This window comes from Dipodomys ordii, unplaced genomic scaffold, assembly GCF_000151885.1.
Source record: "Dipodomys ordii isolate 6190 unplaced genomic scaffold, Dord_2.0 Scaffold36, whole genome shotgun sequence".
Lineage (NCBI taxonomy): Eukaryota > Metazoa > Chordata > Mammalia > Rodentia > Heteromyidae > Dipodomys > Dipodomys ordii.
The window spans coordinates 741,617-755,793 of NW_012267252.1; the positions used below are offsets into that span (position 1 = coordinate 741,617).

General features: G+C 40.9%; 1 protein-coding gene across 1 annotated transcript in view; it reads right to left on the reverse strand.

The window, feature by feature from the left end:
- The window catches only part of Blnk (B-cell linker), a 48,606-nt gene continuing 34,429 nt past the window's right edge, over positions 1 to 14,177 (reverse strand). The window contains exons 7-17 of the mRNA XM_013017573.1: positions 13,663 to 13,741; positions 13,154 to 13,225; positions 11,945 to 12,014; positions 11,032 to 11,059; positions 10,281 to 10,323; positions 9,553 to 9,637; positions 8,788 to 8,819; positions 6,897 to 6,973; positions 5,541 to 5,624; positions 3,127 to 3,282; positions 1 to 358 (exon numbers count right to left, since the gene is read on the reverse strand). Of these exons, the coding sequence (XP_012873027.1) occupies positions 239 to 358; positions 3,127 to 3,282; positions 5,541 to 5,624; positions 6,897 to 6,973; positions 8,788 to 8,819; positions 9,553 to 9,637; positions 10,281 to 10,323; positions 11,032 to 11,059; positions 11,945 to 12,014; positions 13,154 to 13,225; positions 13,663 to 13,741 (846 nt within the window). The 3' untranslated portion in view covers positions 1 to 238. The remainder of the gene's footprint in view (positions 359 to 3,126; positions 3,283 to 5,540; positions 5,625 to 6,896; positions 6,974 to 8,787; positions 8,820 to 9,552; positions 9,638 to 10,280; positions 10,324 to 11,031; positions 11,060 to 11,944; positions 12,015 to 13,153; positions 13,226 to 13,662; positions 13,742 to 14,177) is intronic.

Genomic DNA, 14,177 nt, shown 5'->3' on the forward strand with positions numbered 1-14,177 from the left:
TTTTTTTAAAAAATATGTTTATTTGGAGAATGTTAGCACAATTCTACCTCCCAAGGTATGCATTCATCAGCTTGATCAGTTCAGGTGAGTATTGCACACAACTCAATAGCTGTTTTCCTCTTCTGTGTTACTACTGATAATTAATAATCCAAAAATGTGATGTTTTGGAAGTTTATCTAAAAAGGAAAAAGCTGTGGAAAATGTTTGAAGCAATGGTTTTAACCACCTTTTTCTCTCTTCAGGAAACTTTAACTGCATATTTCAGTCGGGTGGAATCTTTTGTGTTATTCTGACTGTCAATAAGAACCAGGGGATTGTGTTGATGATTCTTGATAATTTCAGCAACACTTCCAAAGTACTAGAAGACAAAAACATGGATGAATTAAACATGTTTATTCATGTTAACTTCATGCTCCACTCCTCCCATCATCTCCCATTTTCTCAAGATCCCAGCTAATCTCCTGCCCAAACAGTCCTGTTGTCTTGAGTTTTGAGGGATATGGAATTTCTTATATTTAGTAAGACTAAAAACACAGCCTCAATTAGCATAACTATGTAGAAAAATTACTTTGAGTCATAATACATATTTTAAATATTTTTCTCAGTTAAAAAATATTTTGCTTTTTATTTAGTGTCAAGTGTGAAGTTATCTACTAGTGAATATTTCTACCTTCTCCATAAAGAGAACAAAGTATCAGTTATATTACACAGGTCTTAGACATAAAGACTCAGGGAGCTATAGTTTACATCTTGAGTATCTCCCAAGAGCCGACAGGCTAAAGTCTTTGTTCCCAGAATGGCATTATTGAAAGCTAGTGGGGCCTTTATGAAGTGAGGCCTGTTGAGAGGTCTTTAATTCATTGGGGGGAGGTGTCCTTAAGAAAACTGTGGGGAGGGCTGGGAATGTGGATTAGTGGTATAGTGCTTGCCTAGCATGCACAAAGCCCTGGGTTTGATTCCTCAATACCACATAAACAGAAAAAGCTGAAAGTGGTGGTGTGGCTCAAGTGGTAGAGTGCTAGCCTTGAGCAAAAGAAACTCAGGAACAGTGCTCAAGCCCTAAGTTCAAGCCCCACACCTAGGAAGAAGAAGAAGGAGAAGAAGAAGTAGAATGCCTTGCACTCTCACCATAATGTGCTTCTACAGGCCCAAGAAAACAAGCATCAGTCATGGATTGATGAAAACTATGAATCAAATTAAGCCTTTTCTCTTTATAATTTCATTATCTCAGGTGTTTTGTTACCATGATAGAAACTAAAACACAGGAAAGGATGTAATAAATAGAATTTAGTACCAGAAAGAAATTATTTCCTACATACATTTATATTTTGTTAGTTTTCTTTTTTGAATGAGAACTTTAGAACCCACATGCTTCCATCTGTGCCTAGCTACCAGTAATAAGCTTACAGCTAAGTTAGTGCCTAGTTAATAATGAAATTTCATGCTGGACTCTCATTGTACATATTAAGTTATATATATGTGTGTGTGTGTATATGTATGGATATAGCTATGTATATAACTATATAGAGATACAGATATTTTTTGGTGATCGTGGGGTTTGAACTCTGGGCCTGGGCACTGTCCCTCACCTCTTCAACTCAAAGCTAGCGCTCTACCACTTGAGCCACAGTGCCACATCTGGTTTTCTGAGTGGTTTATTGGAGATAAGACTTTTCCTTCCCCGGGCTGGCTTTGAACCGAGATCCTCAGATCTCAGCCTCCTGAGTAGCTAGGATTACAGGCGTGAGCCACCAGTGCCTGGCTAAGTTTTATATATTTTAATCACATCTATAGGAGTTAAGGTTGTCATATTTGTTTTTCTGGAAGTGATTAGATTTTAAAGATTGATTAAATGTAACACATACCATTAAATTCCTTAAGTATCCAACAGTGCTACAAATTTAGTTACCAAATAAGTGCAATTAGAATCATTTTTAAAAATGGTAATTACTTCACATTAGTGCTGTGAATCCATTAATTAGTAACAGTTGATTTTATTGTCCTTTATTTTTTCATATATAAATATCCAGAATAAAAAAAGTAGGAATAAATATAAAGCCTTTGTAAACCATTTGGACAGCTTCCAAAATCTATACATTAAATAAATATTTAGAGCACAAATCAACTTTTTCTAGTGAAACGCCAGTTATTTGTAGGTAATTGGTTATGAATGTTAGGTCATGCACCTAACATGTGAGAGACAGGGGCCTTCAAGTACTTTTTTTTTGGGGGGGGGTTGGTCATAGAGCTTGAACTCAGGGCCTGGGTGCTGTCCCTGAGCTCTTTTATGCTCAAGCCCTGCACACTACCACCTTGAGCCACAGTGCCACTTCCAGTTTTTGAGTGGTTAATTGGAGAAAAGAGTCTCACGGGGGCTTTCCTGCTCAGGCTGGCTTCCACCACAATCAGATTTCAGCCTCCTAAGTAGCTAGGATTACAGGCATGAGTGACCAGCACCTGGCAGAACTTTTATATTTATTCCTTACTTTCTCTTCTGTTACCAATGACATTTTTTTTATCTTTTATTTCTTTGTGCCAGTATTGGGGCTTGAACCAGCTTATGATATTTAAAGCTTTAAACTAAGATAAGTACTGGTGGTTCACACCTGTAACCCTTAGCTATTCAAGAGGCTGAAGAGCCAGTTTGGGCAAAAAAGTTTCAAGAACTCCATCTCTAACTAGCAAAAAGCTGGGCTAGAGGTGTACCTCAAGAGGTAGAGTGAACAAGCCACACAAGAGCTCCAAGCTCCAAGCTGAAGCCCTGGTACTAAGGGGAAAAAAAAACAAAACAAAAGATTGCACTATAAAAATTCTAGAAGAAAATATAGGGGAAAAATTCATGACATTGGATTTGGCCAATGATTTCTTTCTTGAATAGGACACGGAAGACACCCAAAACAAAAAAATAGGCAAATAAGACTGTATCAGACTTTATACTTCTCCGTGTGCACAATACATGGCTATAGATCTAAATTAAAGGAAATTTCTAGCTGGGTATGTTGATGCATACTAGTATTCCCAGCATTCAGAATGATGAGGCAGGAGGATCCTAAGTTCAGTGTCAACCTGGGCTACATAGAAAGATTCTGCCTCAACCAAAAGTAAAATTAAATACAAATTACTGACCTCTTCACCATTTTTCTTTCTGCCCAAAGCATATTGTTTTGTTGCTTCAATAAATCGCACAGGAATATTATAGACTCGCTTATTAAAGAATACAACTAGTGTATATGGTTGTTTGGAATCATGACCAGAGCTTTTCCGAATAAGAAATGATCCATCCTGTTTAATAAAAATAAAGCATTATTATGGCTAGTATTACTTAACATTTTATAGTTTATGAACTATACAATTCAATTGATGAAAAATACATATATGCTGGTTATTTTCTAAGAAAATAATTCACAAAACATATATTCACTAAAAACCATAAGTGAACCACAACATTTAAAATCCCAGCTACTTGGGATTGATCTTGGTTCAAGACCACCAGCTAAGGCTGGTATCAACAGAAATAAACAGTGTAGATATGTGTGCCTGTCATTCCAGCCACAGAAGGAAGCATAATTAGAAGGATCATGGTCCATGTTAGCCTGGGGAAGAAGACTCTATCTTGAAAACAAGCCAAAGCAGAAAGAGCTAGTGGCATGGCTCAAGTAGTAGAGCTTCTTCCTAGCCAGCTTGAGGCCCTGAGTTCAAACCTCAGTAATAGAAAAGAAAACACACAAAATCATGTGTGAGGTCAATGTTGTCATGTTATTGTGTTTGTAGTTTAGAAATATGTGAAGGGACACAAGAGAAAACCTAGAGGACATTTTCGTGTTTGTGAGTGCCAGCGGAGCCTGGGCTTCAACTCAGGTCCTGGGCACTGTCCCTGAGCTTATGTGCTCAAGGCTAGTGCTCAACCACTTTGAGCCACAGCTATAGGAGTCTCACGAACTTTCCTGCCAGGACTGGCCTTGAACCATGATCCTTAGATCTCAGGCTTCTGAGTAGCATGAGCCACCAATATCCAGTTTAAAAGGACACCCTTCAATATAGAAACATGCCCACAAATTGTGGGTAAAAACAGTAGTTAAAAAATCCATTCATTGGGGCTAGGAAGGTGGCTCAGTGGTAGAGCTCTTGCCTTGCATGCATGAGGCCCTGGGTTCGATTCCTCAGCACTACATAAGCAAAAAGAAAAAAGCAGGAAGTGGCACTGTGGCTCAAGTGGTAGAGCGCTAGCCTTGAGCTGAAGAGCTGAGGGACAGCGCCCAGGCCCAGAGTTCAGGCCCCACAACCGGACCCCCCCAAAAAAAATCCATTCATTTAGACTACTACAGAATAGCTATTGGGAGTTAAAACCTTTAGCTGTGAAAATTCTCAAAGAACTCATGATAAAGAAAAATCAGCATAATACCTTAAATTTTATTAAATATTACATAAAAATATTCTATAATTAAAAGTTCAAAAAAAAAACAAAAACTGGACAAAGACTTCAAGAAGAACTGCAACAAGAATGGATCTAACTTAGAAAAGCATTTGAAGAGAAACTGTATTTTAGGAACAAGGAGATCATTTGGAGATGTTTGAGGACTAAATAGACAAAGATTTGCTATGTGATGTTGAAGAAAGAGATGGAGACCACTGGAACATCTGAAAATGAGAATTAATAAAATACATTAAGGTCTGGGAGACAGTGGTTGGAGCAAAAGAATGATTTAAAAATCTAAAATACATGTGATTTAGGTCTTTGACAAGAAAAACAGAACAATAGAATGGAACTACCCTTTGAGGCTATAAGAAAACTTACTAGATATAAGGGAAAACTTATAGTGACATATTGAAAGATCTTCTGTGTACTTGGGAAAACTCATCTGAAATAAATTGATTCAGACATATTCCAATACAATTTGACTTTAAAAACAGTGTGTAGAAGCCAAATGCCAATGGCTCACGTTTGTAGTCCATTCAGGAGGCTGAGATCTGAGCACAATCAAAGCCAGCCCAGGCAGGAAAGTCCATGAGACTCATCTCCAATGAACCACCGAAAGTCAGAAGTGGAGCTATGGCTTAAGTTGTAGAGCACTAGCTGTAAGCACAAAAGCCCAGGGACAGCACTCAGACCCTGAGTTCAAGCCTCAAGACTGGCACAAAAAAGGAAACAAACAAAAAGCCTCCTAAACAAAACAAAAACTCAAGCCTTCAGACTAAAGAACTAAAATTACATACAAGGGCAAGAAAGTAACACTCAAGTCGGACTTCTCAAAAGCCTCACGTCAAAAGCTTCAAGTCAATCCTGCAGAACAACTATCTTAAAAACTCAAACTAAGTCAGGAGCCAGTGACTTCTGCCTGTCATCCTAGCTACTCAGGAGGTTGAGATCTGAGAATTGAGGTTCAAAGCCAACCTAGGCAGGAAAGTCTATGAGACCATTATCTCCAAGTAACCAACAAAAAGATAAAAGGGAGGAGTAGGAAGCGGGTGAAAGAAAAGAAGAGGTGCTCCACAAAGAAGGATTCTGAGGGCACAATGATGGCATTCAAAGGCGAGCAAACCTTGTTGGATCTATGTAACGCCTCTTCAGCAGACTTCCGGTCACAGGAACCAGCATACCAGGGTTTAGAATGAACATCAGCTTCCTGTGAAAATGAAGGCATTGTTCAGCATGTGCGAGTGGTTCCTTTAATGTCTGTAAAGACTTCTGCAACTTCTGTGCCAAGACTCACTTTGTAAGAGCAAGCTGGAAACCAATAGTCTGCATCAATAGTCTGTGAGTCTGTGGTTCCTCTGACCCACCCAGGCACTATGTCTACATTACTTGGCTTTAGCTGCTAAACTTAGTTCTTGAACATAACTAAATCCCTCTAAGTTCCTGAACCACTACTTCCTTCCTTTCTCCCAAGTAAATTAGAATCTCTCTTCCATTAAGTTCTTTTTTTTTTTTTTTTCCATCGGTTGTGAAGCTTGAACGTTGGGCCTGGGCGCTGTCCCTGCGCTCTTCAGCTCAAGGCTAGCACTCTACCACTTGAGCCACAGCACCACTTTCAGTTTTCTAGTGGTTTATTGGAGATAAGAGTCTCATGGACTTTCCTGTCCGGGCTGGCTTTGAACCACAATCCTCTGATCTCAGACTCCTGAGTAGCTAGGATTACAGGCATGAGCCATGGCGCCCAGCCCATTGAGTTCTTATTACTCGCTGTCTGTGGAGTACACTGTAATTTCCAAAGTGTTTTTATGAATATTATCTGACTTCATTCTTGCAAATAACAGTACATACCTTCTTTGAAGGCAAGGGTAACTGTTACCATATTTTGTTTACATTTTTATATAAGCTCAGGAGGACTTATACAGGGCACAGACTCCATTCTTCTGTCTCTTTTTAAACTGTGCTATCTTAGGTGTTTTATTATAAACTTCTACAGTTCTATTCTGAGGAAATCACAATAAAAGCTATGTTAGAAAAATTAACAATAAAGCTGGGCGCCAGTGGCTCATGCCTGTAGTCCTAGCTACTCAGGAGGGTGAGATCTGAGGATCGTGGTTCAAAGCCAGCCCGGGCAGGAAAGTCCCTGAGACTCTTATGTACAATAAACCACTAGAAAACTAGAGTGGCGCTGTGACTCAAGTGGTTAAGAGTACTCCCCTTGAGCTGAAGAGCGCAGGGACAGCTCCCAAGCTCAGAGTTCAAGCCCCATGAACAAACAAACAAACAAAAAAGAACAATAAAAGCAACACATTTCCTTGCAGGTTTGAAGAAATACTAATTGTTATTCAGGGCATCAGGAATACCAATCAGAATAAATAGAGCAAACCAAAACCAAGGCTCTGTTCTCAAGCCTTACTCCAAACTCTTTTCAGAAGACATTTCCACTTATGCAACAAGCCACTGATACGAAGAGCTCATGTCATACCTGAACTGAAAAAGTGGGATTCGATGAAAAGTTAGGGGATGGTCCATCCACAGATGGGCTTCCCCCTTCTGGAAATCCTGAGAGGAATTTGAAAAACACCAATTAACTTTTCCTATTTCTTTTCTTTCTTTTCTTTTTCTTTTTTTTCTTTTTGCCAGACATGGACCTGAACTCTGGGCCTGGGCAGTGTCCCTCAGCTCTTCAGCACAAGGCTAGCACTCTACCACTTGAGCCACAGCACCACTTCTGGCTTTTTCTGCTTATGTGGTGCTGAGGAATTGAACCCAGGGCCTTATGCATGCAAGGCAAGCGCTCTACCACTGAGCCACCTTCCCAGCACCAACTTTTCCTGTTTCTTGAGCAGGTAGTACATCTATACTGCACTGCTGTGATGGCTGCTGTGGGGGACACATATCAGAAAAACTGTTCTCAAAGTATGGTCTCGGGATTCTGGGAAGTATCCCCAGATTTTGGGGGAGGATACCAGAGGCCTTTATTTTTTCAATGATTTATCTTTGTGATCTCTACTTTCCTTCATATATTTCCGAGAGACGTAACATAATATCTGTAGCAAGTGGTAGGAAAATCCAGCAATCTTCCTTACTCAAGACAGTAAACAGATAGGAAAACCTGAGATAATGCCCCTCTTCCTACTACAATTCTTATTGGGAATTACTTATTTTCCATAAAAATATGTTTTGCTACCATGCAGTGAGTTATATATTATTTTAGGTAAATGAGGTTTCCAATGTTTCAACAGCTTTAACTCAATATATTTAGTGTTAATAGGAAGAAACATGTAAAGCAAAGTTCTTTAGGTCTGCAGGGTGAAGTGGTTCTGATCAGTCGAGTGTGGCCTAGCAAGCATTCAGCCTTGAGTTCAAATTCCAAAAAGTTACTAGACAGCTAGATAACTAACTAAATAATAAAGTGGTCCTGAGACCAAAATGTTTGAAAATTGCTGTCTTAAAGGCATAAACTCCCTTAAGTGTACAGCCTAACTATACAAACACTGAAACAGAGAAAATATATAGGTATATTCATAATTGTTGTTTTTTTTGTTTACTTATTCATTCTTTTGTTGGGTTTAAATTTTTAAATTGTTTTTTTTTTTTTTTTGTTTATCTGGTACTGAGGAATCAAACTCAGGGCCTCATGCACACTAGGCAAGCGCTCTACCACTAAGCGACATTCCCAGCCCCTTGTCCATTCATTTGTCCATCCTTTCTTCTGTCCCTTCTTTGTATCGAAGCATTTGGGTAAATAGCAGCCAATAAAACACCAACACTCCCTCCCCTCCTTACAAAACTGTCATATTTTCCTTGAAGGAAATTATCCACATATTTGCCCTGTCCTCTTGTTAGACATGCTTGACAACCATTAAAAATGTATTTAGAATTTAATAATCATTTATTGAGGACTTACTATGTACAAAGCACTATCCCAGATATTGCTCATATGTTATTTTACTTATTTTATTTTTTGGTGCCAGTACTGGGGCTTGAACTCAGGGCTTTGCACTCTCACTTGGCTTTTTTGCTCAAGGCTAGTGCTCTACCATATGAGCCACACTCCTGGCTTCCTTACTTGATCTTTTCATTTTGAAAACAACTAAAGGGATCTTACTTCTTTTACTACAAAACAAGATGTCCAAGCAGTAAAATAATCAATGTGAAATAAGATAAAAAGGCAAAAAATGCTCTCAATGATTTACCTTTCAAAATAATCCTATGAAATAGCTATTGTTGGCATCACGTTAGAGATGGAGAAATAAGCAGAGACACTAAGACCACAGCTGAAAGTGACCCCTGGGGAAGAATCCAGGTCTGTGAGATAGCAGTCCAGCTAAGCCTCTACCTTGTGGCCCTCTTTGTGACTTCCCTGTACTTACTTGGCAGAGGAATCGGTTTCTGAGGGAGAGGTCTGAAAAGAAGAAGTTAAGATAAATTAAGGGGGCAAAGCACAATATGATTTTGTTGGTGGTATTAACACGGACAGAATTATGAAGAAACTCATCACAAAGGCTAATAAGACATATCTCAAGTCAGGAGAGGCACCAAAATCTTAAAAATCAGCAAGATTATGCCTTTTAGTTTAGCGAAAGAAGGAGTCTTGACTGAAGTGTTATAGTTAAATTAAATCCAATAATTGACCTGGATAATACGTCTCTACAGTACAACCTTGCTTAAGACCTAAGATTTAATTACAAAGCAGTGACCTATTGGATCTTTATGAAGCACTAAAAACTAGAGTCACTGTGCATGCCACTAAGCATGCGTTCATTCCTACAGCAACAGAAGGATAATCATTATTTGTTTGTTTGTTTATTGTTGAGGTAAGGTTTTTCTGTATGGGGGAGGGACTGGCTACGTAGCACAAGGTGGCCACCCAAGTGCTGAGATTACAGGTGAATACTACCACATTGAGCCGGAAACTCATTTTTTAAAAAAGTGACTCCCTAGTTCAGTCTGCTAAAAAGGGCTCAAAAACAATCAGTCTGGTCTTAGTAGATGGAGGAACCCAGATTCAGTTTCCGTTTTGTTTAGTGGTACTGGGGTTTGAACTCAGAGCCTTAGTGCTCGCTAGGCAGGAGCTCTACCACTTGAGCCACATCTCCAGCCTAGAAACTTGTTTTTAAAGAGAAAAAGAGTCTTACTTGAGGGCAGGCGGAAACACTGGTGACTGGACAGCTTCTTGTCTGTGGCTAGATCCTCGGTGGCGTTCAGCAGGGATAGGCTTTTCTGGATTAGGAGAAATCTTATATTAGGATTAGTGTGAAATGTTTATCTCCATCAGCAAACCCAGCTGCATCAGCTTAGAAGGACCATGTTTGGTCAGATGTCTTCCCAAGAATGTCTTCAGCAGGATGTGATTAGTTTGTGCACTTGTCAGCCTTGTGGACCACAAGTGCTATTGGGATCAGGACTCCTACCTAGCAATGTTCATGGATTCTGCATCTAGGGGGGCTGGAGTTTAGAGTGGCAAGGTTTGACATCCACAACACAATTCACCTCTACTTTCTCTGTCATTTCTCTGACTTTTCAAAATTCATGACCTTGGCTGAGCTGTTAACTCTTAAGATATGTGAATGGCTCTTAGCATTCAGATTTGTAGGGTCTTGGCACTTTCTTGTCCATCCTACCTGTCCTGTCTGCAAAGAGATATGTGCTTGGCACATGGGCTGCAGCCCTACTGAAGATCCTGCTTGATGAGTCCAGGTCTGAGCTGGCTTTGCTACACATTATGCGTTGCCAAGTGAAAGACCATTTTGTTTCAAGAACTCAATTTTATATTTCAATTAAATCAGGATTCCACTTATATGCAGACACGTAATTAAACATTACTTTCAGAGAACATGCTTATCCTTAGAATAAATAAGTTTACCTTCACAAACACTTGACGTGGCCTGTTGAGAGGCAACTGGAGTCTATGCAAAAGAAAAGGAAAGGCAGTGCTATTCAAACTAGCAGAACATGGAAATACACGCCAAAGTAATACTATTTTAGAAAAGTGTTGGTCAAGTTTTCTTTGACAGATAGTTGTCCCTTCACTCACACACAGTTCTAAGCCCAACCAGACAACTGTCCAGAAGTGCCTCTTGGAGGCAGCTTGAGCATCAACTTGCTCTGTCAACAGTGGTGCTTGTGCAGTGAGCAACTTGCATCTAGCCTCACCTTGTATGTTTGCAAGTGATTGTCAACTGCAGGCTTCTAGTAGGTTCCAGGCCCAGGTGGACCGCCTTCTATGAGGGAATGGCCTAGGTTCACCAGGTTCTGGCAAGCATCTGAGTTTTGACTGAGTCTGTGTGCCTGATAAGACACTGGCCTGCCATTTGCTCCAGGGTTAAGAGGCTGGAAGTGGACACAGGGACTTTCCTTGGTAAAGGCAAGGTGTTAAGAGGCCTGGAGCCTGGCTGTTTGTTTTCTGATCTGTCTGCATACACTTAACAAAGGAGCTGCCAGGGTCTAGCAAGGAAGAGCTACCAGAGGATCTGCAGTCCTAGCAACTGTAAGGACAGCAGCTTCAATAGCTAAGAAGGTGGTTTTCATGATAGCAAGAAGCATTTTCAACCTTAATGAATATGGAAACACAGAGCAAGAAATAGGAAGCACTTTGAAATGGAAAAGTAACTTACTATCTTCAATGGGGTAGCTGTTTTCCTCCTGGGGAATAAAAAGAGATTGGCTTTAATAAAACATACTGAAAATGAAGTGAAGTTGACTACCATCTTATTGACAGATTTAAAGAGGATCACATCTATAATTTTAGCTACTCAGGAGTCTGAGATCAGAGAATCATGGTTTAGAGCCAAGTTGGGACAGAAGGTATGCTTTAAAAAAATAATACATTGAGCCAACATTACAACATTCATTGTTTGCAAAGAGCTTTTGTTTGTTTGTCATAGAGCTTGAACTCAAGGCCTGGTGGACTCTGTCCCTGAACTTTTCTGTTCACGGCTAGCACGCTACCACTTTGAACCACAGCTCCACTTCTGGTTTTCTGGTAGTTAATTGAAGGTAAGAGTCTCATGGATTTTCTTGCCAGGGCTGGCTTTGAATTGTGATTCTCAGATTTTAGCTTCCTGAGTAGCTAGGATTATAGGCATGAGCCACCAATTCCCAGCTTGTAAAGAGCTTTTAAATCCAGTAAGCAAGAATAATTTGTGTATCACTTTGGAAAAGCACCTTGCCACTGGTGTTTGAAGTGTACACTAGCGTATGTGCAAACATCATGTACATTTATTGCATATCATTTTTCTCTTTGCAAGAGCAGTAGAAGAGGAGAAGAGAAAACCTGCTCTAAGGACTCAGAATCATTCAGGGTCCTCTGAAGGTGAGGGTATCTTGCAGAAAACTTGGTCAGTATACTCAAGATTTAATTGAATGTAGTTAGACTCTTAGCTTCCCATGTCATCAGGAGCTACCCTGGTCCAATGTTCAGCCTGCTTGAGGGGGTGAGGAATGTCCATTGGAGGTTCCCAGGGCAGCAGGTTCCTAGAATTCCATTCATCCAGTCTCACAAGGTTTCTGCCTACAGTGATAACTCACCCGACCCTGGGCAGTGGGGATGGCACCGAGGGTGAAGATGACTTGGAATCCCAGGCTCCGCTGTTCCGACCTGCACAAAGACAAATGAGGGTCCGTCGTGGTGTTCTGTCCTTGGGTCTGATGATGTCAGAGAGGCTGGTTTTTCCAGCAGACTCACATTTTGTGTTGCTTTTAGCTAACTGTGTCTACCAGGTCTGAGGCTATGAGGCAAACCTGTTGCTATATTTAAAAACAGTATGTACTCTTAGAGGAGGCAGTGTGTAAGAAAAACTTCTTTTTTCCTATCCAAGTAGTTTTGCTTCCTTCCAGTTAATCTTGTGAGAATTGATTTTTGAAAAGTTCCTGCTTTGGCCCAGAGGCTTGACCCTTGTTAATTACATTTTAGTTACATCCTTTTCCTGATGCACTTTAATTACGGCATCTCATTAAATGTCCCTTAAATTTTAGTTACATCCTGTTAATTGAGCCACATCCTTTTGCAGGTTGTGAACCTGAGCTCAGCCAATCTGAAAAGGGAGGAGCCCACCTGCTCTGTGCTTGCTTGACAAATTTTTGCTTGATGGCATACTCTTCTGCAGAAGTTAGCTTTGCCTTGTCAAGTTCCTTTTGAGTTGATGTCCTTATTCTTACACCCCAACATCCCAAGCTGTTTCTTCCATCTGAATAGCTCTGAAGGACTTCTTATGTCCACAGACAGGCCCAGAGCCACCTGATTCAACCAAGAGCTCATACCTTATGTGTATACACTGCACAGAAGATGACTACAGATGGTGTGCAGAGACAAACAACTTCACACCCACCACCTCCAAAACAGGCATACATCTTTATCTGGGACCCTCCACTTCAACCCAGTATATCATTCAACACAGTACCTCACCTTACTGGTGGAGAATGTTCATTAGTTCATTTCTGAGGTCCTAGGGCCTTTGCTTAGGGCCCCCATAGGCAAATTAGGGCAAGTGGTAGACTATGCCCCACAGTTCACCTTCGGAAGTCATCCACGGGACAGAGGACCTTGTCCTCTGCCCCAGGCCTCCCTCCCCTACCAGGAGACAATGCTAATCTTTATGATGGAGAGAGGGAGAGACACAGGGTAAATCCTCACCTAGAGATTGAAGACAGGCTTGCAGGGAGAGACCATCCCCTCAGGAAGGTGCTCTGCTATTTGGACACTGTTAGTCAGTGAGATAAGTCACACAAGTACTTTACCTGAAGGTGTCCCCGGAAGAGGTGTGGGCTTTGAGGAGCTATTTGGTTTGGTCGATCTGTTCACCAAGGGAGCTTAAATAAACACATACAGAATAATTACAGAAGGTGGCTCATACCTGTAATCCTAGCTACTCAGGGGGCTGAGATCTGAGGGTCGAGGTTTAAAGCCAGCCCAGGCAAGGAAAGTCCATGAGACTCTAATCTCCAATAAACCACCAGAAAACCAGAAGTGGTACAATGAAGAGGTGAGGGACAGTACCCAGGCCCAGAGTAAAAGCCCCACACTGACAACAACAACAACAAAAAAGATACAGATACAGATAATTACAGAATTCCCGTTTGATGAGGGTGCTCTCTGTTCTGGCCAGCGGGGAAGGGACATACTGAGATGCCAGAGCAGACAGCCCTGGCATAGTCCCTTCTGAGACTCTCCATGCTTTCCCTGGAACAGCCTTGAATGTCCTCACCAACTGCCAGGAATTTCCAGGGGCTTCCCACTGCAAACTCACCTTTTTCAGATGGAAGTGGACCGCTTTCTGTGGGGTGAATATAGTTTTCATTGTCTTCCACAGGGACCACATAATCAGCCTAAGAGAAATGTAGAGATGAATGGTGGACTGTTAGGAGGACTGATTTTTTTTTTTTTAAGAGAAACCTTATTGGGCAATCCTTCGCATAGGATTGCACTTTGTAAACCACAGTGCAGTGCATTGGGCATAGAGTCACGCCTTGGAATTTGCTTGTATGCATTGTATTTGCATAAAACCAGTGGTGCCCTCTTGTGTATTTTACATGATCTAGGGATCACCATTACATAAATGGGAATGTAAATCATTGTAGGGTTCTGGAAGTAATGGCCAGAAAAAAAGTGATTATAGGGGTTGGGAAGGTAGCTCAGTGGTAGAGCACTGGCCTTGCATGCCTCTGAAGCCCTGGGTTCGATTCCTCAGCACCACATAAGCAAAAAGAAAAAAGCCAGAAGTGGTGCTGTGGCTCAAGTGGTAGAGCGCTAGCCTTGAGCTGA